General features: G+C 42.9%; 1 protein-coding gene across 2 annotated transcripts; it reads left to right on the top strand.

Moving 5' to 3' along the window:
- Positions 1–1,198: 1,198 nt before the first annotated feature.
- LDHB (lactate dehydrogenase B) lies at positions 1,199–12,746 on the top strand. 2 transcript variants are annotated; one of them, XM_040594519.1, is made up of 8 exons: positions 1,199–1,324; positions 2,115–2,246; positions 6,215–6,332; positions 6,833–7,006; positions 9,084–9,257; positions 10,473–10,590; positions 11,506–11,629; positions 12,396–12,746. In XM_040594519.1, the coding sequence occupies exons 2-8, from the start codon at positions 2,121–2,123 to the stop codon at positions 12,561–12,563; spliced, it is 1,002 nt and encodes a 333-aa protein (XP_040450453.1). In that variant the 5' UTR covers positions 1,199–1,324; positions 2,115–2,120; the 3' UTR covers positions 12,564–12,746. The 2 variants fall into 2 exon arrangements, with proteins under 2 accessions (XP_040450453.1, XP_040450452.1); XM_040594518.1 differs by having other exon boundaries at positions 1,201–1,324; positions 2,112–2,246.
- The last annotated feature ends 12,802 nt before the right edge of the window (positions 12,747–25,548 follow it).

Here is a 25,548-nt window from a genome sequence, read left to right as displayed (position 1 = left end):
TGGTGTGGTTTTGATTTAGTATGAGAATAACATTGATAACACACTGGTGTTTTAGTTGTTGCTAAGCAGTGCTTACGCTAAGATGGGGACTTTTCAGTTTCCCATGCTTTGCCAGTGAGGAGGTGCACAAGGAGCCGGGAGGGAGCATGGCCAGGAGCTGACCTGAACGAGCCAAAGGGATATTCCACATCACAGAACGTCACGCTGGGTAGCTGGCCAGGAGGGGCTGATCGCTGCCTGGGGCATCGGTCAGTGGGTGGTGAGCAATTGTATCGTGTATCACTTGTTTTTCTTGGGGTTTATTCCTCTCTGGTTCATCCTTTGTTATTATTACTATTAATCAACACTTATTACTTTACTATTAATTAGTATAATATTTTCATTTATTTCACCTATTAAATTGTTATCTCAGCCCACCGGTTTTGCCTTTTTCCAGCTGTTCTCCCCATTCCTGCTGGGGTGAGCATGCAGCTGCCCTGGGACCCAGTTGCCAGCTGGGTTTAAACCATGCCAGAAGGCACAGAACTCTACTCACCCTCCAGGGGCTGGTTCCACAGGTCCTACGTGTGACAATTTTAAATTGATGCTCTGCTGGGTTGTGGGGAAACAGCCAGGGAGAGCCTGACACCGTCCCGCTGGGATTTGTTCAACCACAAAAAATTCACCCGCAGGCAGCTGCAGGGCAGAAACCGGAGGGCTTAATGAAGCTCCGCCGGCTTCAGCACCTCTGCCCCGGCAGACGACCTGAAACGCTTTATTTGTGCGCGACTTCTTGCTCGCAGCGATTTCTCCGCCCGTCCCTTCTGGCCGGGCCCGTGGCTCTGCCCGCCTTGTCAGCTAACGGCGAAGGGACCCTCGGGCCGCCTGCGAGGCCATCAGTCGCCACCGCCGCCCCAGGGCCCGGCTCACGGCACCAGCCGCCGGCCCCGGCCCCGGGCCAGCAGGACCGCTGCCGGCCTCGCCGCCCGCCCCGGGGCTGGCTCCCCACGGCCCCGCTTCGCCCGCCGCCAGCGCCCCCCGGGCCGAGCCCGCCTCCCCCTGCCCCGCCAGGCAGCCGTGCCGCCGCGGCACAGCCACGCTGCGGGCCGGCCCAGCCCGCGGGGAGGCGGGAGCCGAGGGCAGCCAGCGCCACCCTTGAGCCTCCGTCCTTGGCGGGGACTGAGCGCGGCGGCCGCCACCCCCCGAGTGCCGCCGGGGGAGGGGGGGGGGGGCGGCCCGGCCCGGCCCGCAGGGCCCGCCCCTTCCGCTGCGGAGCCCTCATTGCCCGAGCCGCGGACGGCAGCGCCGGTGCTTATCTCGCCTCTCGCCGCCGTGAGCCTTGCTGGTGGGTTTGGGGCGAGGGGGGCTGGTAGGGTTCCCTCTCCGGGGTGGGGGGTGCCGGTGCGTTGCGCAGCCCGCCCTCCCTTCCCCAGGCGGCTGGGTCCTGCCGGGGCTGGGCGCCGTTCTCCGGCGCGGTGCATTGCTGCGCGGGGGCGGCCGGGTGGTGCCCGGTGCGGCGGGGGCCGGGGCCGGGCCGGGGCCCCCCGGCCTGGGGTGGGATGGTGGTCGCCGGCTCGGCCCCTGGCCGTGCGGGGGAACCCGCCGTGCTGGCCCCGGCCCCGGTCCCGCCGGCTCGGTGGGGGTGTGGGGGAGGTGGGAGGCGCGGCGCAGGGCTCCGTGGGCTGAGCCTCGGCGCCGGGTGGAAAGCAGCCGGGGAAATCCCGGCAGGCTTACAGCTCCCCAACTGGTCGTGGGTTTGTTACCAGTCTCACAGCGGGAGCCCTCGTGGGCGTTTTGAATAGAGGCGGATGCCGGAGAGCCGTTAAGGCAGGAGGCTGTGGAAGCTCTGCCCGCAGGAGGCTGCTCTGTCCGGTGCTGCCGAAGCCGCCTCTGCCGCGCTGCAGCCCCGCGTAGGCACCAGCGAATGCGGGGGGGTGGGGGCTGGTAGCTGTGGGGTGGCAGGAGCCCTGTGGGCAAGGGCAGTGTGCCCCTGGGCCACTGCGTAACCCGCCGTCAGCAGTGACTCACAGCGCTTTCATCGGTGAGCCTGGCTGTGGCAGGGGACACTTACAATTCCGTGTGTTTCTGTTCCCCCTGCCTAGCTCTGAACCAAACCTTTCTGTCTCTTTCAGCAGAACACCATGGCCACTCTCAAGGAGAAGCTGATGACCCCTGTTGCTGCCCCGTCCACGGTCCCAAACAACAAGATAACCGTTGTGGGGGTTGGACAGGTTGGGATGGCCTGCGCTATCAGCATCCTTGGAAAGGTACAGCTCAAGGGCAATGTGCTCTTCGGCTTCCCACTGCTGTAATGTTAGGCACTGCCTGTTTGTCTTAACGAATGGTGGGAAATTTGGTCGGTTAGTACAGGAATTAATTATTTGCCCCGCGTGTAAGCAAGCAGTGACCTACACTCTTCATGCAAGGCTGACCTCCCCATTCAGCTTCTCCTTGTTCTCTCACCTTTCCATCTGGGCTTAGCAATAAATCTCTCATTAGGCGGAGTTATTTTGCAGGCTGCTTGGAAAACGTAATGAGCAATGGCTCTGAAGTCCCAGCCAAATTTTTTCTCTTTTTAATTTTTCCACAACAAAGCTGGAGTTTGCATGGTGGGAGAGCTCTGCTGGGCAAAGAATGCAGACAGAGCAGAAGTCCATGTGAAATACAGGATAGGGATCAGAGCTACCCATGTTTGCTTTTTACTTTAACACATGTGCTGTAATCACTGAAAATGCTGCTATCCCCTTCAGTAGACTGAAGTAGACTTATTTCTCTTAAGCCCTTATTGTGTGGTTATATGACTTTGTTTCCAGAGAGGTTTTAGCTAGTTTTTCAAAGGGTAAAACCAAAGGGCTGGACTTAGAGGTTGATCTGACTTTTCCTGTTACTGGCTTCTTTTGGCAAATCTCATGTTGCAGTCTTTGAGCAAAGCAGAGGCTTATTATGCAGTAAGGATCTCTTGTACTTTGTACTCCTTTTGGAAAATATTGTGCGTGAGTTAAATTTGATTCCTGTTGTGCTGTTTTCAAAGACAAACAGGAGCTGCAGATCCTTTAAAAAAGAAGGCGTGAAAAGATACACCCTTTTACCTTATCTACTTGCAGGGGCAGATCTTAAACCGGGTAGCTCACAATGAGATCAAAAATCTTGCAGATACTACTAAACCATCTATATTTTATTTGGAGATGATTCTTCTACCTATTACATTGATCATGTATATTTTATAGTACTGGGGTTTCAATAATTAAAAAAAAAATCTTAAGGTTTTTCACTTGCTGATATTCCTGAGCCTTGTGAGCAAGGAAAAACTGACAATAAGAAAAGGTCATGGTGAAACTAATTACTGATATGAAAGTAACAAATAGTTTTTAAAACTATATAACTAAAGGAGAAATTTAATGGAAAAACAATGGCAGTTCACTGTGGGGTTTTAATTTACTTTTTTTTTTTAGAAAATGTTTGCCTCTTGTGGTCTGAACTCATTATCTTTGAAGGAGTACTGTAACCTGTAAGGCTGGCACAGAGAGCTGGGTGAAGTTACCACAAACCAGTACAATACAGCATTCATCTGTGTTTAATATGCTGCTCTAAGCAGGATCAAATTGTGCTTTCAGAATTCTAGACACAAAGTCTTGCTGTTAACGAGTTGCATGCACCAAACCCAGAGTAAAAAAGGGTTTTTAAATTTTTCAAGCTTGGATTATGGCATGATGGAGTCTATTTCAACCAAGCTTCTGCTCTCTTATTTTATACTGCTGCTTATACTTGTGGTAGAATATTTTTAAAACAAAACCGTCTGATTCTTGTCACTGAATCAAAATCATAGAATTGGTTAGGTTGGAAAAGACCTTGTAAAATAGTCCAGCTGTTAACCCAGCACTGCCAAGTCCATCACTAAACCATGTCCCTAAGCACCACATCTACACTTATTTCAAATACCTCCAGGGATGGTGACTCAACTACTTCCCTGGGCAGCCTGTTCCAATGCTTGACAAATCCTTTGGAGAAGAAATTTTTCCTGCTATCCAATCTAAATCTCCCCTGGTGCAACTTGAGGCCATCTTCTCTTGTCCTGTCACTTCTTACTTGGGAGAAGAGACTTTCACCCACCTCACTACAACCTTCTTTCAGGTAGTTACAGAAAGTGATGAGGTCTCCCTTGATCCTCCTTTTCTCCAGGCTAAAAAACCCAGCTCCTTTAGCTGCTCCTCAAAAGGCTTGCGCTCTAGACCCTTCACCAGCTTCGTTGCCTGTCTCTGGACACAGCACCTCAATGTCTTGTAGTGAGTGGCCCAAAACTGAACACTGTATTAAAGGTGCAGCCTCACCAGTGCTGAGTACAGGGGGACAATGACTCCCCTAGTCCTGCTGGCCATGCTGTTTCTGATACAAGCCAGGATGCTGTTGGCCTTCTTGGGCACACAGCTGGCTTATATTCAGCTGACTGTGACCAATATGATGTGGCTTTGACTTGTGCAAGATGGCTGGCTCCCCAGGATGTCTTTTTGTTAAACCATGGCATAAAACTTTGTACTTAATTTCCTATACTTCATTATGTAGGTGCAGTTTTAGATGTCTTTGAATTTTATAAAATTAAACGGTGTGATAATACCAACTTTATTTTACTGGTGTAGTGTTCACTATATAAGTTTGAATGACACTGAAACTTCCATGTCTGTTATTTTTAGCTCTCTGTCAATTAAAGACAGGTCACTGGTGCTGCCATAGTGTTTTAGAAATGGAAACATCTCCACAGTCACAAGTCAGCTGTTTTAAGTTGTGTTTGGTGACTGTGTAGACTTCGTTCCTGTGTGTGCTAAACATGAGCTGAATTCTTCTCTGAGCAAAACTGATGCAAATTCATTAAATTAGTCATTGGAGCTATTCCAGGTGCTCTTCTGTTTCAGTGGGCACTGGCTCCTTGAACTTGCTGAGTCTGGTGAATATTGGTTGCAAAGTCTAGACTGAAAGATCAGATTGTCAGACTGCATGTGTATAAATCTATCTATACTTGCACATGTGCATATATTCTTTTTTAAATTTTGGTTACACTGACTTATTAATTTAACACCAATGACTTCAGTTAAGGGTACTTTTTCATAATGTTTAAATAACTGAGTACAGATTCTTATGGGTTTTCTCCAGCAGCTGATACAGCTGTGAAAGGAAGCACTGTAGAAAAGCAATAAACTCTAACATTTTAACGTATGACATGAAAAACTTAAATATGCCTGCAGTTAAATGTATTTTTACCACAGGAAAAATGGTGCATATTGTTACACGCTTAATTTAGTTGATGCTAATAATTAGTATTTCCATGTGAAGTAGTGAGCGTTATCTTTATATCAAAATTCAGGTTAGTACTTCTCCATTTTCCTAGGTATCTACACCCCATTTGAAACCATTAAACCTTTTTTATGCTGTTGAAAAAAGTATTACTGCAAGCAAGCTTCTCTGTTTAATTTTATGTAATGTACTGAATGACAAGCAATGAAGTATAGTAGAATTTGCAAGGGTAGTGAACACATCTGTCAGAAGGCAGTAGAACTTTGTATTGGAGGAGAATGCAGTTTTCCTCCACCCCTGTATTTCACTGTTCTCCTGTTCTGAGACTTTTGTATATTCTCCCAAATTAACCTGCCTGGACAGCAAGCATACATGCCTGAATCTGTTCTGCAAATTAAATATAATGTAGTAACTCTAGTAGAGAAAAATTAGGTAAAGAATCTTTTCTCAGTACTGTTTTTAGTATTGAGGAAAATTAAGTCTGATCCTGTTTATGAAATGGTTGAAGGAATGTTACAAGAGAGTACTTGCATACCTAATAGAACACACCACATAATTAGCAAGTATTTTAAATAGGCTTATTTGCTGAACAGAGGTAGGGGTTTGTTACAAGCTTGAAAGGTGCAACTTTTCTCCTAATAGTAATAACTAAACCATGCAGTGTCTGGCTAGCAAAAGGTTAGCTATGCATGCAAACTCCCCACGAATAATACCTTTTTTGAAAGTCTGAATGAGTTTTATAAACCTGTGCTGTAGTAGCTTCTGACTTTGCTACTGTGAGATACATCAGAATACTGATACAGTGCTGTCCTACTGGTTTACCTTTGGAGAAGAGATACTTTCAGATACGTAACGTGTTACTTTAAAATGTAATATAGCTCAACTCAGGCATAACATTAACATGAGAGGTAACTGTTCCATTGACTTGTTCAATATTTGTTGTCTTCAGAGTCTTTGTGATGAGCTTGCTCTGGTTGACGTTTTGGAAGACAAACTGAAAGGAGAAATGATGGATCTGCAGCATGGGAGCTTGTTCCTTCATACTCACAAGATTGTGGCAGACAAAGGTGAACATCAGTTTCTTTAATTTAAGACTGATATTCTGTGAGCTTGCTTAATATTGGAGCACTAGTTGTGCAGTCCTAAAGAACTCAAAAAATTTGGCATTGAGAAGTTAAAAAGTGTATGAGTTGAGGTGAGAGTTTGAATGAACATCATAACAATGGGAGTGGCTTTTAATCTGGGCTTTCTCTTACATGACTGCTTCAGTTCTGTGCTTATTGTGTAAAATTGACCTTAATGAAACTCTAGTACTACTTTGATGTAGAAGAAATAGTATTGCTATTGGGATAGTGGAAATGAGATTCAGAGGGTTTGAATGTACTCTCAAGACCCATATATTGATCTGTCACAATAATGTTAAGAGATGGTGCTAGCTTTAATATTGATGTCATCTTTTTGGGTTTGAATGCATGTACAGTGGAGAAGCTACCCATAATACCTGTATGAACATGATGCTATTAAAATTTAACACATTCTGTATCTTCTCCCCCATGCTCTGATGTAGACTATGCTGTCACAGCCAACTCCAAGATTGTAGTAGTAACTGCAGGAGTTCGTCAGCAAGAGGGGGAGAGTCGTCTCAACCTGGTTCAGAGGAATGTGAACGTCTTCAAATTCATCATTCCTCAGATCATAAAATACAGCCCCAACTGCACCATCCTAGTGGTTTCCAACCCAGGTAAGGCAATCTTTTCCTATTTTATAGGAAAATTTATACTTACAGATTCTGTTTGTTGGAGAGCTGGTGTTTTATCAGTCTTCTCAAATACAAATTGAATATTGAAAACTAATACCTTTTGTGTGGACATCTGCCATGTAGGTGCTAACAGCAGAATACAAACTATACTCTGTACTTTGCAGTGCTTTCTTTATTCAGAACTTCTCATGGTGTCCATATTTTAAAAGCATGCCTCATGGTAAATACTTCAGTTCTTTATGTATTTAGGCTTAAGCAGTAGGTAGTTTAAAATTTTAATCTCTAAAGGAGACACCATTTTGCTTTTAAATTGTTTGTAAATCATAACTTTCTTTTGTGTCTGGATATGTGGCCATTTTTCAGGATGAGGAGCTTACCATGTAGTCTTGGATATATTTTCAGGAAAAAGAATTTGCATGCTGAAGCCTATGGTAGGGGAAAGATTAACTGTACTACATAGTTCAGTTAAATTAGAAAAGAATTAGTTATAACTTGCAAGCATCTCACTGCAGCGGGACAGCTTGGATACTGGGATGTCTAAAGCTGACTGCTGCAGTATCTGAGTGAAGCCATTACTACAGAACCCTGGCAGTGAAGTGACTGCTTCTAAGGATAACCCAGCAGAGTCAAAACAATGTATGTAAAGCTAGCAGCTCAGCTGGTAGTTGAGTAATTGGCTGGTACACAGTACTACTGAGTACTAGTGTACTGAGCAAGTACAGTTTATGGCCATTCTAAGCACTTATCTTAAAATCAAACTGAGTCAAAGATCAATTCTTGTTCTAGCAAGGCTGAATTCAAACTACAGTTCTCTTTGCTGGAGAGCAGTAGCAGGAAGAGAATGGCATTGCTTTTTCAGAATTATTTTTATAATGCTTTGTTTTCTCAGTGTGTGCAGTTTTGTTCCCTAGTCTCATATAGTGGAAGTTATTATGAGCCCGTTAGAAGGGACTTCAGGGTGTCAGCTGCATGTGTGTTGGTATGTGACCTTGATGTCCTTCTCTGTTTTAACTTCCCCAGATCTGTCTGGGCTGTAGCTCAGATAGCGCTGTCTGCAGCCTGCCCTGTGGAAAGCTGTACTGTAGGCAGTGGTGATTGCAAAGCAGAGCTCAGAGTCTGGATGTGTGTCTCTGCACCTGAAAGGCAGGCTGTCCAGTTGTACCTGTTGGATAGGAAGGTGCTCTGTAGTCTGTAAAGATTACTATCATCTGGAACAGGAACTGCCCCAGCTGAAGCTGTAGGGAAGCTGTGGCTGATGAGCATGCCACTTAAAACAGCAAAGTGTGAACTGTACTGAGGTAACGTGCTTTGGGTGCCTGAGCAGAACAAACTGTATTTCAGATCTATATACAGAAGTAAATTCCCTCCTGAGATCTGGCTGGCTTTTGAGAGCCATAACCAATTATTGCAGCCTGTTTATTATGGTTGCTTTGAGCTGTGGATTAGAGCTTTTTCTCTCTGCTCACATTCCTTTCTCTGCCCCAAACTAAGTTTGGTTTTTTTCTAAAACTGTAATTAGAGCCAAATGCAGCTAAAGCATATTGTTCACCTGTCTCTTTGTGCTACAGAGGTAATAAGTGTAGAAACTGCTTAATGCATAAATCTGTTCAAGAAATTAAACTGAAGTAGTTACCAACTAGAAAGAGTATGTAAATTTCAGATTTTTTTGTTGTAAATTGCTTGACCTTACTGTGATGATGAAGTGGTAGGTAACATTACTTCAGGAAATTGCTTCAATGTTTTAGCACAAGTTCAGTCCCAATTCTCGATGCCCCTAGGGATTTAGCTGTGACAAAAAAATGCCTCCAACTTTAGCTCATAGGATACTAATCTCAGAAGATGTTCCTCAATTGTCTTTGAACAGCAGCTTGTTGGGTCCTAAATTTCAAGCTGTGCGTGTGTTTTAATCCCCCAAATGGTCAGACCTAAAATACTTTGATCAATGAGCACAACTGTGTTGAGTCATCCTGATTGCCCTACTACTTGCAGTAAAATTATTGTTGGGGCATTCTTGGTGTATGTGAATGGTTAAACTTACTGTGCGTGTCTTTCTTTTCAGTGGATATATTAACTTATGTCACATGGAAGCTGAGTGGCCTGCCAAAACACCGTGTGATTGGAAGCGGCTGCAATCTAGACACAGCTAGATTTCGCTATCTGATGGCTGAGAGACTTGGTATCCACCCAACTAGCTGCCATGGCTGGATCTTGGGAGAACATGGTGATTCTAGTGGTAAGGAGCAGTTCTGACCTCCTTAGGAATAAACAATGCAATATTAGAGGTTGAGGCCTAAGGAGTGTTACAAAAATCTGAAAGAGCAGATGAAGCTGAGCTCAAGTAACTGGCACTTTGGTGTATTTTAATGGAGATTAGAGTTGAGACAACTCCAGGAAATCTAGCAACGCTTTTTAATAGTTGTGTTCTAAAGGCTGCAGTTTACTGCTACTGTTTATCCTCATTTTTTGGAGTATTGTAACTTAACCTGTAGCACAGTTCTCCTCTGAAAGCAATATTAGCTCATTAGGTCAATGGCAGAGCTTGTTGCAAGTTGTAGAAAAAGCTAGCAATCCAGATTCAGGCGCTAAGAAAATTATCCCTTACCTTACTTTGTGACTTTGCCATGTTATTCAAATGAGAAGATGGTTTAAAAAAATGTGAAATCAAATAAGCTTATTTGTCTTAGTTCAGATCACATATTTCAAGCCTGAAACGACGTAGAGAATCTATGTAGATTGGTACTGCTTCATATTTTAATGCTGTGTATTTTTCTAAGGGAGACACCTCTTCAGTGTCCCACTGCATTTAATCAAAGTACAGTGTCTGATCAACAGTATTTACTGAAGCAAGCCCTACATTGTAATGAAAGCAGAGTTTGGCTAAGTATAGACAGAACTCCTCTTCCTTCAGTGTAATAGTTGCTTTTGCTTTAATGTAACCAAGGATTCCTAGTTATTTCACAGGAACAGAGAGTAAGTCTGCTGTAAGTTTCCAATATGAAGGGAGACCTGCAGATTCCTCTCTTGATATTCTTAAGTTTGCATACTGCTACCATGTTACTCGGAGAATTCCTGAAGGCTAACCCCAGTACTGATCAGTGGGACAGCAAATTTGTACTTGCTACATTTGTGGGGTAAATTTTTTTTAAAGGTTGAACAGCTAAGATGTGTCTTTTTGCTAGAATTTGAAGTTTGACTTCAAAAATAGCTGCCTGCACCTTCCAAGGACAAAGTTCTGTGTTCACGTGGTGCTTTACTTGTTAAAGAGTCAATACTAAAACATCTCTCATTTCACTCCGAGAGTTCTCAGAATTAACTGTAGTTGAAGCAGATTAAGTTTTCATTTAAACACTATTGTGGTTCTGGCTACTACTACTTTGTTTCTGGTTAACTTAAAGTGGAGAGGTAGTAGCTAAGTGCTGTTGAAACTTACGTCTTCTCTCTGTTACAGTGGCTGTTTGGAGCGGCGTTAATGTGGCAGGCGTTTCTCTCCAGGAGCTGAATCCGGCCATGGGTACTGACAAAGATAGTGAGAACTGGAAGGAAGTCCACAAGCAAGTGGTTGAAAGGTACGGTGACTTGAGGAATAAGGTGGATAAGTGCAATGCTGAAAATAGCTAGTCCACACACTGCCTCCTTGTCGCTGCCCTGCCATTCTGCTGCAGCTTTCATGCCCTCTTATTCAGGTTGCATCAGTAAGTGGAACTACTGTTTTAAACACAAATGCAGGATTTCAGTTGGTAAGCTTTATGATCTTGTGTCAAGACAAGCTATTGTATAACATACCCACTTCAGTACTGCAGTGCTTAGAGCTGTGTGCATTTTTCTCAGAAGTAGCTTCTTAAATGGTTAACTTTGAACAGGGGGCATGAGACTCTTGAGAAGGTAGAATGTTCCTATGAGCAGTGGTTTTTTTATAATAAAAATAAACTGGAGTTTATTTTGGGAAATTTTTTTTATTGATTTAGGAAAACTTGTCTAGAAGTAACTGTACATATTGCTAAATGACTTGACTTCCTTGTGAAATAAGGACTATGCTGGTGTAAAGTATATGCAGATGTTGATTAAAAAAATAGGATGTGTGTATGTAGGTTAGTGCTCTGACTCTAAATGTTTACATGATTCCAAATGCACTCAGAATGATTGAGCCACTGAGCTGAATAGAGAACTTGTTCAGTTACAGGTGTCTGTTTTCCTACTTAAAACTAGGAACTGTTCATAGCTGGAAGCTTTTTCTTTTCAGCTAATCCTGTGAGAACGATAGGGCTTATTTGTTACACATATGGGATAATGCAGACTTTATGCTTTAAACTCTTAACACTGAAATACATAACTTTCCTACTTTGACATTTAATTCCAAAACTTACAATGTCACAGGTGTTTCAGTTTTTTAAAATGGTAAACATTCACTTATCTTTAGACCTAGCAGCATTCGTACAGTGTCTTGAAGGCATCTTAATGCAACTATTTCAATATTTCCTTAGTGCCTATGAGGTAATCAGACTTAAGGGATACACAAACTGGGCTATTGGCCTTAGCGTTGCTGACCTCTGTGAGACAATGCTGAAGAACTTGTGCCGGGTTCATTCAGTCTCAACACTGGTAAAGGTAAGAAGTGGTGGCTAAATGAGTGCTCTAGTTTATTTTGTTATGGAAAAGCTAATTGTTAAGCACCTTGTTAATTGAGACAAAGGAAGCTTTGTAAAACACTACTGTGAATTTAAAATGGGAGCTTACTATTGCAACTTTTTCTAATCTGACCTCTTAGCCTGCCCTTCTCACAAGTATGGAGCTGAAAATAAGTTCTTTGTACTCTACCCAATGTTGTACTAACCTCGTGTAAAGTTTGCCATGTGTGGCATGCAGGTTCATTAAAAGGAAGTTTCAGTGCAAAAAATACAAAAATACATGAAGACCCATCTGCAATTCCATGAACCACTGCCTAGTGAAGGTGCTAGGGAAAAGAGCTGTGTCCTTTTTATAGCTAGTGTAACTGGCTGCATCTGGTCTGTACCAGCAGTATAACCTCTGGTGCAGCAAGGACTCCGAGCGGGCTGAACTAACTGCTCCCTCTATAGTAAGAAAAAAAGACCTACCCTAATCCTATGTCTGATTCCTGTTAGGTGCTTGCTGTATATAAATAAGGGGTTTGGAGGTGGGGTTTCTGAAATCAGCCATCTCAGTATTGCCAATCTGTTGGTTTAGAACATCTCTATACTTTTGACTTTCTCAAATAGTATGTCATGATGGAAAATTTTCTGCAGGTTGCAAAATTATGTTCTTGAGCTCTGCTCTCAGGCTTCCTGCTATACAAAGCAAAAGCAGATCTGGAGTGATGGGTTCATGTCTGAGTGATCTCTTTTGTTTGTGGCAGGGCATGTATGGCATTGAGAATGATGTCTTCTTGAGCCTTCCTGCTGTCCTAAGTGCCTCTGGATTGACAAGTGTCATCAATCAAAAGCTGAAGGATGATGAGGTGGCTCAGCTGAAGAAGAGTGCAGATACATTGTGGAACATCCAGAAGGATCTCAAAGATCTGTAACTCATGAATGTTAATTCCAGCAATAGAAAAACAGCATGTTGTGTGCAAATGTGGGCTCTACTCACTACACGTATCTAAGGTTAACATTTAATGCTCTTCCAGACTGAGCTTTGTCCATAGTAGCTAAACGTATGCTTGCTGTAACGCACAGACCTTATGAACAAATAAAGCAATGTTCAGGCATGTTTTGTTGTCCTAGTGACTTATTTACAGTGTTCAAATACTACCTAGTTTACTCTAGCATTCTCTGTTAAAGCTTTCCACAGACTACATGGAAGTGTAGACATGCAAGTCCTTTAAAAGGTTAGAAACAATGTAGAAATTCTGCTACAGGCAGTTATGCTGGTACAACCTTACTGGAAGCCTCTTCCATGTGAATTTTCAGTCCAGGTGCAGACTAAGTGTAGTTCATTCCCAAACTTGTTTCTGATACAGTAACTTCCTATTTTTTTTTTTTTACTGATGGGTAGAAGAAATGGAATGGGGATTTGCTTCTGGGCCACTTGCCAAAAATACACCATTGTTAGGATTCTGTGTGCTGTTGGCCTAGAAAAAGGGTCCTGTAGATCCTTCTCTCTTCTGGATTCAACTATTTTGACTGTTATTGGTGACTAATTTTCATCATGTTTAGAATAAAAAGATTCTTTTGTATTTGATTACCAAAATCCAAGAGTTAGTCTGGGGTTCCATGGTAATCTTGCTTATAGAACAAGTCAAATTGGGCCTTTAATCTCTAAACTTCAGTGTGATTGTTTCACAAGTGCTTATATACTTAAGGGGGGGAAAGATTTTTAAAAAAGTCCTAAAATTTAATTTCTTAAATCCTTAAGATTATGGAGTAGATAGTGACTGTAAAATAACCACTATTTGCTTGGCATGTTTAGAACTGCTCAACCTAGATGTCCAAAGGACAAACAGTCTTAAATCAATCTATCTTGTATCATAATTCAAGGGCCTGCAATTATTTCATAACAAATGGTCTGAGACTAAGTTGGAGTAATTTAAAGGCCTTTTCTAGCTCCATTAAAATGCTTGAGTAGTGGGCTAAAACACTTTCACAAGCAAGTAGCTTAATTTTGTAGCTCCTTTTGAAAGAGATCTTGCAAGTCTTGTCATATTGCAAGGTAACTCCTGTGACTTCATAAGTATCATGTAGTCGGTGAAATAGATGCTGGCGACAGCCTTATTTGCAAAAGGTATCCCAGGGAAACCTTAGGAGATGTTTTTATTTTCAGGTTAAATGCTAGACTTCTGGTAGGAGAGGGAAAATTATAGTCTCTGCTTTCATAACACTGTGCGGAGATCTTACTGGAAGGCTTTCCACACCTGGGTGGGTTAGCTTAAGATCCTGCTAAGAACTGTTCATCGTCAGCTGTCATGAGGAAGATGGCATAAACTGCTGCTCTCTGTGGGGTGTACCCACGAGCAACTTTCACCTGAGCACATATAGCTGGCTACCTTGTACAGTTCTTTTCTGGCTTTGTTCTTAAACTGTTCTCAGTTAGCAAAATAGTTCACAGCTGTGTTCTGGGGTGTGATCTTGCAGGATTCTTGGGACTGATGTGCATCAAGAGGCATCAGTTCTCTTAGAGAGGCAGTGGGCCCTTTTCCCTTCTGATAGTGAATCTTGGGTCTTTTTTAAAGATCTGTCAGCTACAATAAAACTGAGGTTTGTCCCAGTTTGCATCCTCACCTATTGAATTGTAGGGTCATACCTTGTTCTGTAGTCAGTAACCTGAGACCCAAAGTAGGACGTTTTGAGAGGAATATGGTATTCAGTGCTGGAGCTGGGATGCTACTGTCACCTACGGTATGTCAACTACTTCAGTCCCTTCTGAGTCCACAGAGGGATGTTTTTTATTAATGATCATAGACTTAACAGTACAAGATCTTTTATGCCTAGATATTAAGCAACCAGAGAGCTAATGACAATCTCTATTAAAAAAAGTGTGGTCTGTTACAAAAAAAGAGTAAATACAGATGAAGCATGTAACTGAAGGAATAAGGAAAGAACATTAATTTGCATGATGAATGCTTTTCTTAGCACATCAGCAGCCTCACTGTGCCAACTACTGCTTTTGGGGAGATGCAGTCATGAAGGAAAATCCAAGAAATCCAAACACAATGAAGTGGCCTGATGGGTGTTATGGGGGATTGGTTCAAAGTTGTTGAATAGGAATGAGTATATCTAAGGCTAGAGGATTTTGAGATTCTTATAAATAGACTCTTCAGTTTATTTTTTGCATTCACTAAGGTTTGTAAGACCTATGCAAGTACGTTAATTATATTGTAATTTTTTATGAGGAGTCTTCTCACACAATCTTGAATTTAACTTCATTGCAGTTGCATGGCTGTAGAATAGTGTCCCTGTGTATGTTTACACAACGCCAGTGTATCATTTTCTGTTATTTGGAGTCTATCCATGATACAGTCTTATACCAGCTACATAAATTCCTTAATAACTATATTGCTGTAGTACTTTAAAAGATACCTGTGGGTTTTTTTCTGAACATAATAGACATGTTTATCTTGTATATGCTTTGTTTATACAGCCCATTGATAACGTGAACTTTGTTCTTGTTTTATCCCATGAAAGGCAGTACAGGTTTTTAACCACATTCCTGTGTATCAAAAAGTACCTTTGTCACTCCTTGGTGTAACAGAAACGTTGTGGTGCTGTTGGACACAGTAGTACAACCAGTAAGTAGCAGCACAGCAGAACACTTCAGAAAGCACTGAGGACAACTGCTCAACTCACATGAGGTAAGACCCGTAATGTTATTTTAACAGCTATAAGGACCTAGACCCCCTTCCAGTTGTGGATATATAGATACCGGCTATAGAATGGAAAGTCAGACTACCCTGCAAATGTCAGACAAAAGACAAGCAGATACTGATAGACAACAGAGACAGGAGGGATACTCCTGGCATCATTGTGCCAGAGGACCAAAACAAAGTCCTCTGAGTTACGCTGAGCCTTGGATATATGCTATTAGCTCTGTATTTGTATTGTAGCTTTCTGAAGAAATGTATGTGAAGGAAAGAGAGCTTGAGTTTTCCACCTGCAGATCCAGAACACTGAGATAAATGTGTAGCATCCTTTGCTTTGTTATTAGTCTGCAGAGCGACTGTCTGCAAGCTTAGTAAAACAGTGCTGTTAATGGTATCAGCCATCACCCAAGCAAGAGGTGGGCTTGTTCTGGGCTCAGATGTAGTGTTAAATCAGCTTCTGTTTTAGTAGTCAAAGGATAAAAATGAGGCAGGGAACTGAAGGCAGTTTTAAACAGTGAAATAGTGTTGAAAAGACCATGTAGGCATAGAGTGATGGAAATGTTTTATATATGTGTTTTGCTGAACTAGTAGTGCTTACACGATTCTCATACCAGCCAACTGAGAACTGTGTCGTATGGTAAGTGATTTGTATCTTTGTTGCTCACAGAGTTCCTGTTACCATTGTGTTTACACACACCATGTCAGCCTTGTGCTGCAAAGAAATGCTGTTTTCCTCAATTTACAGATAAAAATCAGAACAATTAAGCCACAAATTCTCAGGGGAATGTAGATGCTGAGCTCTCACTGATGTCACTGTGACCAGGAGCCCAAAAACATTTCAAGAGTCAGATCCCTATATTGTGCTCCAGACTAACACAACGCTATAGTGTAATGGCCTCCCAGGGCAATGTCTAATTTTGGGCATTTCTTTCTTCTGTGAACAGTTCTCTAATTCATGTCTGTGAATCCAAAACTTTCAAACCTTTTCAGACAATACAGTAGTCAGTCTTCCAAAAATCCACACCAATCACTGTGATGTACTACGTTTTTATAAACTGTTCCTTAGATGCCATTGCTATGTGAGTTATTCTGTGCAAGCAAAGGAATCATGCAAATAATTAACTTAGATTAATCTGTTAGAGCAGTCAGACTCAGGAGGGCTGGATTTGCTTGGTGTTTGAAATGAATAATTTACCTGGAAACATAAGCAACAAAGCACAGTCTGGCTCAGGCAGTGGCTATGCAAAGTAAGATTTCTGAGTAAATATTTTCTCCCTTATGTTCTCCTCTTTAATAGCTCTTCAGCATTATTTAGACATGTTTGCTTATTCAGTATCTGAGGTAAAAGAATCCAGAAAATTTGTCAAAATAGCATGAAGATGGATTCCTACCAGCACTTATTTCTGGAAGGGAATATTCATAGTTCTTGCTCTGTGAGATGTGCTAAATGAAAATGCAAAGGGAAGAAAAAAGACATTTTGCTTGAGATACAGTTTTCTCTGTGCTGCTAATTCTGTGTTTCAGACAATAAGACAGTAATGGAATGTTTTCCAAAGTTTCTGTTCATCATCAGTTTCCACCAGCAGTAGGTACCAGAATACTCTCCCAGTGTCACGGGGAATCAGGCATGATTACCATGCCTAAGAATCCCATCAAACTCATTTTCCCACCCACACATGGCAGTAGAGTAGTCCCTGATACTCTCAGACTGAAGGTCGTCTAGATGCATATTTGTTGACCTGTTCATTTTGCTGAGTTTGTTTTTCCCGTGGCACACTGTTGTGCAGTGGAAGGAAATATTTTTTCAATTACTTCTGTACTGGGCTGATTCTGAATGGTGCAGTTTTGTTGTTTTTTTTAAAAAAGATAAAAGTCAGAAGGAGAATAAACAGAAACATCTCTTTCGCCATGCCTCAGGGGCATTCATAGTTAGTAGAGTGGTTCTCAAACAGACAGAAAGGAAGTTAAGACCAGGGTCACCTGAGATCAAGTGCCTATATTCCACTGAGTAGGATTTATGCTCAAGTGGTTTGTTGAATGAGGTTAAATTTCAACATGTTAAATTTCAATCTTAATGCTGATCATGGGGTAACCTGTTTTAATAAAGAATAAAACAATAAACTCTTAATAAGTCCTTACTATACTGAAATCCTTGCTATACTACATAGCTGAATCAATGGAAATGCCTCTTTCAGCACTACACCTTTGAGTTTGCAGCATGGTCTTTCAAAGTATAGAAACCTTTGTTTGCAGCCAGAGAAGTAAAATTACGCAGTCCAGGCTACTTGAGAAGATGCAGATAAGCTCTGTGAAGCTGAGCTGCCAGCCCTGATAACAGTTTCTCCAAGGTCACAGAAGATAATAAGAATTCATACCTAGCCTGAGTGTTTTAACATTTCTAACCAAAAAAAAAATAATCAACAAACAACCTAAAAGAGTCCCATTTGAAGTAACAGAAAGGATGAACAATTATTATGAGAAAAGCAACTGGGAGAAAAAGGAAACTCCCAGAACATGGGGCAAAGGAGGTTTCAGTCTCTCTGTGATTACCACTTGCATTTAAGCAGAAAATACCACAAGTTACACCAACACACTGACAGATCCCCATGCTAAATATAATACAGTGTGCTGACCACAGTAAACAAATACATATCAAAGCAAATATGTGTGTGTATATCTATGAAAGTGTGTGTTTGTACATAAGTGTGATTTACAGGTGCAGGCATGGCACTGTACAGTAGAAAAGACAGTGTATTAGTCTTAGATTCTAGTTTTACAAGTTACAGCCATATCAGACATCACACAGAAAATCTTGGTGTTTCTTAGAAATTTTGTTTGCATGTGCCTATGCATTTATTTCCCAAAAGAACTAGTGGGTTTTTTCAGTGTCTAATGCCTAGTGCCTGACTGGAGATACAGAAAGGGAGACTGCTCCCTCAGAGAACGTGGTTTGTACGTCCATCCTTTGTGGAGAGATCACTTCAGGTGCCTGGGGTGAGGTGACTTAAAAAGGGAACATCCCCAAATCTCTACTCACATGGGAAAATGGCATACATAAATTTTGGTAGAGTTTTTATGCATTTAATAGTCCTGTCCCTCAGAGGGATACTTGGCAGTTGCAGCATATATTTTAAACTTTAAATAGGATGGTAGCATTCCGATGCTTATCCAAGTTGCAGGATCTAGCTTAGTGACCAAGCTACCCTAGCATTCTTTTGCAAATCCAAATCCAAAAGGATTAATGTTAAACTTGCCCCTAGCAAGTTGGTATCTGCAGGATGGCTAACTCATTCTCACTCTCCTGGATGAAGCAGCAGAGGCCACAATCCTCTGCAGAGCTGGGAACATCAGCCTCTCAGGCCACCTGATATGAATGTCTCATTTGGCATGTCCTGGCATCCACACACTCCATACCTATTTGGGACAAAACATATACCAGAAGTTATGAAGAAAAGTCTGTTGTATCACATCACTCCCCAAAATTAAAAGGTTTCATAGCCTCTTCTCCCTACAGACCATTCTACAGGGTCACTGTACAGCCCTCTTCTAATTGGAAGGAACAATCCTCCACTCATGTGAGATTTGGAGCATTTTTTGGACTGGCACAAAGCGGGGGTGAAGGCCGTCACTTCACAGCTGGAAGGATCTGAACTTGTTGAGTTCAGGCAGGCAATTAGGGCTGTCCCTAGAGCGTTTCTGACCAACTCCCCGATCTTCCCTAAACTCTGTGATGACCCTGAGTGACCAATGTAGCTAGAAAATGAGCTGTTCTCTATGTTTTTTCTCTCTGCAAACAGCTTTGCCCTCTGACAGCTTTCTGGCATGCTGTTAACAATCCTGGGGAACCCGCAGCTGACTGCTCAGGCAGCCTCACTTCTCCTGACGTCTGTACAGCAAAGCTAGCAGCGGAGGAGAGCTCACACTGTACACAGATAAATGGCAGCAAAAAGGAACAGTCTTGTTGATGGGGTCTGATTCCCCAATAGCTAAGACTGATGATGGCCTAAAGATGGCAGCCATTGCAAGAAGAGCAGTCAGCAACACTCCTAGGCATTCGCATGCTGTTCTGAAGCATGAATCCCTTTGACTTTCGTAGTTATTCTGCTGTGGTAGGAAAATAAAATGATTTAGCTCTTTGTTGTGCTGTGCACTTGGTATTATCCTCTCATCAGTAATTACAGTTTTGAACAGGCATTTCTCTCTAAAACTAGATTATTCCTTTCACAGCAGCCTAAATGCCATGAAGACCTGGATATTTTTGGTTAGTATTTAACAGATACATACAAAATGGTTTGTGGTGTTGATACAAGCTGATGACTATCAGTCTGTGGCTTTAAGGGGCTTATAACCATATACCACTATCCTTAATATGTTTGGGATTCCGGGACTGAGGAAATCTCTACCAGTTTGGGACTATCCTCCAACTATTTACTCTAGAATGCAGGGGTCTGAGGCTGAGTTTGAGGCTCCAGTCTTCTACCAAGTGCTTAATAATACACGATTTTCTGGCCTACAGTATTAGAAATGTAAGATCAGGCTGATAAACTAGTTAATGGGGGAGTGTACATCCCCACCAACAGGTTCTTCCAGAGCTCCCTTGAGTAAGCGATTTACCATGGGTATTGAATGGAGCAAAATCATAGCTGTGTCTCAACTGCAGAAAGGCGGAAGGGTGGCTGAGCTAGCAGACGTGTCCCCCACCTCCTCAGAACAGGTTCTAATTTTATCAGCTACTAGGACCTGGATGTAAAGCTCCCAGGAATTTTTTCCACACACTTTTACAACAAATTTGACTAGAGTTTGATCATACTGAATGCCAAATGCTTTAAGGGTAACTAAAGACCCTCAACATCTCAAGCAGTCTTATGCATGCCTGTACATTCCTCCTGCATTTCTTAATTCTTACTTATTAAGGAAAGTCTGTCCGTCATAATCCAGCTCTACCATTGGGTTTCAGACCACATGACAGCTTGGCAGGTGGACAGCAGAGCTAAGAAGCCTGATCATAAAACCTAGATTCTGATGCAAAATATAGTAAGACTTTACTCTTTTCTCTTTAGAAGGGTTAAAAACAAGTGCAGCTGATGTCTTACTGTGGTTGTATAACACAACACTAAATCACAGAAAATAGACATATCTACCTTAAAAGTCGGGAAAAGAAATTTTTTTGAACTAAGTAAAAATCTGAGGTTTTTTCGAAAATATTTCTAGGGAGGTTCATCAGTACACCTAAATTGCAAAGGTACTAAACAGTGAGGCCTTCCAGTGGGGTCAAAAAGACACCTACGTCACATGGACATCAAAGGAACACCTTTACAAGTTAGGTAACTGAAGACAGGAAATACCACAATGAAGTTCAAAAGGGGAAAAGAAAGATGGGAACAAAAACCTGGGGTGAAAAAAAAAAATGTTATCATACTGCTTTTTTAAAGTCAACATCATCCTCAGCAAAAGAATGTCTGTAATGTGTCCTTTTAGAAGAGTGGATATTACTTGTAGGGGTACAAAATAAAGCTCAGCCTCTATCTTTAATTTCCTTAAGTTTTCTTAAGGGTTGTTCTAGCCTTGGCAGCCCACACTGCTGAGTAGTAAGAGCTCATTTTATTAAGGATCCTGTCTTTGTTCTTTTCCTCTCTTTCCTGCGTCTCTCAGCCTGAGGCAAGAGCTTTTCTTCCAGATGGAGATCCCCCATTTTGCTGGTTGTGTTGTGATTCTGTTTCCAAGGGCTTCACAAAACTAAAGTTTGTCATGAACCAGGATTTTGTGAGAGGGATAAAACAGCTTTTGGTCAAACATTACAGACACTGGAGAACTCACGTTAATACCATCATGCCACCTACTGCTCTATTTCTGAAGTACACTGTGTGTACATCAGTAATTGCTACAAACTGTCGTAGCTTCCTCCTGTAAAATTTGACACAATGTGTATAAGCATTTTTAACATCTATGTCTTATTTTTCCCCTACAGTTGACGTAGGAAAACCTTGAAACTTGAGTTATGTTTAGAAAAAGCCAGACCTAGACAGTTATCTCATTATAAACTCCCATATGTGTCTCTTCCCCTAACACATGCTTTTTCTCTTGCAGCCAGGGAGGCTGGAAGTAGATTTTCCAACAACAACAAAAAAATTGTCTGAAGCAGTTCTTCTGGAGAGGCTGTGAAGACAACATCCATGACTCACTGCCTGAGGTGATGTGCTGAGTTAGTTTTTGCAGAAAACTGCTCTACCCAAATAGAAGGAGTTGGATCAAAGCATGCAGAGAAGACAACATCCTAGGAGGTAACGGTTACAGAAAGAGTTTTAGGTAGGGCAGAATTCACAGCACTGTCCCTGCATTGCTATCTCCAGAGAACTGTAGGAAATCTGGGAAAAACAATATGCACTTTGTATGATTTCTCTTCAAAGACTGCAGACTTAACCTTCTTACTGCCCAGTATCCTTGCAAGCAAAATTATTCCACTTCTGTGAGCTGAAAAGGAATTTGGTGAGATAGCAAATGATGTCTGGCAGAACTGAGACACAATGAATAATGTATTACGAGAGAGCATTGGTATACTTTCGTGATAAGAACAATATGAAAACTAGGCCAGACTCAAAACCAGTTTCCAGATTTCTGGACAATACTTTAATCAACGTTATATTTTAAAAACCACTCCTTTGGGTAGGTTTCCATCTTCCTACTTCAGCAGCTGTCCTATGTTTTGCTAAAAAGGAACAAACTGTACAGTCATAGTCACAGCCTTTCCCTCTCTATGACAAAAATGACACATTGTTCTAGTGTCAGCAGAGCAGCATCCCTTTCACGGCTTGCACCTCAGTGCACTTCACAGGAGGATAGCTAGTGGCTGCCCTTGTGTTCCTTTCTGCTCTTGGTGACTGCCCCTCCGCTGCGTGCGCTACGTTTGCCCATTCTTAGTGTCAGAATATAGCTTTTCTCCTGGAGAGCTCGTGTTGCTGTAGGTGCAAAGCTACACGCATGACCTCTTGTATGGCGGTAAACATAGATAACTCCAGGTGCATCACAGAGATCCCACACTTAATCCTGGCAGGCCATAAATATGATGAATAGCGCCTTTTGCTGTCTAGCAATTAAAAGCATTTGCAGGGATGAGAGTTTTTGGACTGTCTGTTGTATCTAACATTTCCACGGCACTTCATACGCTTTTCCTTCACTAATAAGAAAAAAGTAGGAATCCGGGATGGCACTGTGTGAAAAAAACCCTTCTTTAAGACATACAGATTGGATAAAGTGAAATGTGCTCAGGATGTGAAGGAATACTAACGTTCATAGTGCCATCACTTTTTATCAGATCAGGAACATTTAAAAAAGCCCATGAGTATTATTCTTGCCTGTGAAAGATGAATTACACGGGTTGTCCTGGTTCAGCCGATGATGGCATTGCTAGTGCTTGTGAAATTATCTGCAGTATCTGACAATTCCTTCAAAATTCTCCAAGGTTTAAGGGGTTATATTGTCTTTTGTCAAATTCAAAAAGTAAAAGAAGTATTCTTGTATTGACGTACAGAATTAAACTCTATAACTCGAAAGTTATAAAGTAGGTATGTTTATTGCGCGCAGATGCACGGGGGATCGCTCCTCCACAAGCGTGCATGTCCGAAGTGACGAACCATCCCACATTTATACAATAAAACAAATGAATATTCAATTAACGCTTATACATATTTGTTACCTAAACCCACCTACTCTCGCTTTGTATGTTAATTAGTTTATCAGTCCTTTGCCTGGAATGTGGTGGTCTTGCAAGTTTGCAGCTAATTCATGTCCTTGTCGATCATCCTGTTTTCTTTAGCGAGGAGATCTCTAGATAACATTAGAATGTTTCTCATCCTTTTTATAAATAGCCCCTTTGTTAGAGGAAGAAGAGTAAGTATTTCCTTAAAACTATATGGTTATGTGACCAACCACTTACACTCCTTGAGCAGACATATACAATCACAACCGATGTTTATTGTCCCTGTTTTGCACTATTTCTCCATATCAGTATTATGAACAAAAGCTGAAATAACGTGACGACCAAGAACCTGAAAACCACAGACTATATAAAAGGCTTAAAAATGTTATTGTTACAACTTTATTGTTCTGAAATTATTTGCCTGTTTTTTCAGGCTTTTGAATGCTGAGGGACAGCGGTATGTCAGTGAACCAGTGCCACTATTTATCCGGCATCACGGCCAGAGGTTTGCTGTCCCCCCCGGAGAGGTGACCAGGGCGGGCCTTTTGAACGAGGCTCTGTGGCCTGCAGAGGGCAGCGGTACCCGGGCAGCAGTGACGACGGGGCCCATACACCTCCAAACCCGGCTGGTTTCCCTCTGGGCGGCCGCAGCTCACACTAGTTACCGGTAATGAGAAGTTCATAGGTACCGCCTCCCACCACCAGCCACCCCACCGGCAGCGCCGCCGTGACACCCCCGCCCCGCCTGCCGCCGCGCCGGTAGCCGCAGGGGCAGAGCGCACGGCGTGGCCTGAGATGGCAGCCGTTAGGCGGCGCCCCCTGCCGGCCCGCGGGCGCAGTGGCAGCAGAGGGGCCCGGGTGAGGGCCGGGGGGGCGGGAAGCGGCGGCCGCCGCTGCCCTCTGGGGCTCGGCCCGCAGGGCGCGCTTAGCGAGGCGGGCAGGGCTCACTGCCGCTGCCTCGGTTAAAAATGCCGGGGTTTGCAGTGTGTGCGTGGACACAGGGCTCACGAAAGCCGGGGGGGTTGGGACGGGCTTGTGGGCTGCTTGCTTCTTACCCTCTCCCCTCCTCACCTGAGAGGGCCTTTGTGAGGCTGGCGGCTTCCAGCCTCACCCTTAGGGTTTTCAGGGAAAAGTGTGAAAATGTGCAATTTGATGGTTCAGAAATGATGTAAGCCTTAAAATATTGCCGTTTTTAATTTTAAGTAACACGATTTTTAACTTAGAGCGTGATCTGGTTTCCTACCTACTCCAGCTAGTAAAAGCCACTGCTACTTGAAAACAAACTAGTAGGCAGGGCAACTCGAACCTTTGAGACAAAAAGACGCCCAGCCAGTAAAAGCCTGAATCCTTCGCTGGGCAGGCTGTAATGCCTCCCAGTTAACCTGGAAGGGAAAGGGAAACCTCTCCCCCATGCACATGCAGCAGCAGGGCATGGCCGGGTCTCCACCGGTGGGAAAGGCAAGGCACTGTTTGCTCTCGCCTTTCCCAGCTCCCCCAGCTCCCAGCCGGATGATCCATCCCCTCCTGCCAGGTCTTTGCCGAGACAGCCCTGGTTCCTAACTTGGCAAAAGTTTTTCTGCATCCTTAAGTTCATTCGATGAGCCGTATCCACCAGCTCAGGGATAGGCCTGATTGCCTGTGGTGAAAATGTATTAAATTGATTGCTGCTGGTGAAAAAGTCTGTCTTTAATTAGGAATTGTTTAACTTGGACAGGGAGCTCAGGGAGCTCAAGGACAACTTTAATGAGCGGGTAGTGATTGGCCTGAGCCCCCTGAACAAGCAAGATATGAGCAGGAACATCCAGACAATAAATATTGTGTGCAGCTGTGTCATGACGGTAACTCCACCACACTCAGGCATCTGGCCACTGTCCCTGGTGTGTGTGAACCTTATGAATCATGAGATAGTGCACACCTGCACTTAGCATAAACTTAAAAGTTTGCATACACTAGGTATGGAAACTCTTTTTGTTTTTCACTGAGTACAAAGGCGGGCAAGCTGTAGGACTGGGTCAGAAGCCTCACCTACGGGTGGACACACCACGTAGGAATTTTCCCAGTTACTGAGAGACTCCTGGTGCCTGCCGCAATGGGGCTTCCCAGCCAAAGTGTGAGCCTGGATGATGTTAAGGTGGTAATTGTTGCCACATCCCTTTCTTAGTCTCTGTAAAGCTTTGCAGTAATGATTTGTTTTGCTCGTATTGCTTTTCTATCATATTGTGCATAATAACTAGTACTGTTTCCTTTTATCATATTGCATGCTATTTTCCTGTATTGTATTGTAATATAATAAACTGCATTTATTCTTGTATTTGATTTGGAATTCATTTTTACTTGGCATCCAGTCAACCAGCAGAACACTGCCCTAGAAAGGGCATGGGAAGTGTAAGTAGAAAAGCAAGCCTTTGGGGGGATAGTTAGCTGTTAAGGTAGGCTCAGCTGTGTTATGTCTAAGAGACTTCCATGCAGCTGGGCTGCCTGTCTTCTAAACCAACTGCCTTGGACTTCTTGAGCTCA

This window comes from Falco naumanni, chromosome 5 (genome assembly GCF_017639655.2).
Source record: "Falco naumanni isolate bFalNau1 chromosome 5, bFalNau1.pat, whole genome shotgun sequence".
NCBI lineage: Eukaryota > Metazoa > Chordata > Aves > Falconiformes > Falconidae > Falco > Falco naumanni.
Note: the sequence above shows the minus strand (reverse complement) of the source record. Positions and strands in the feature narration are given on the sequence as shown.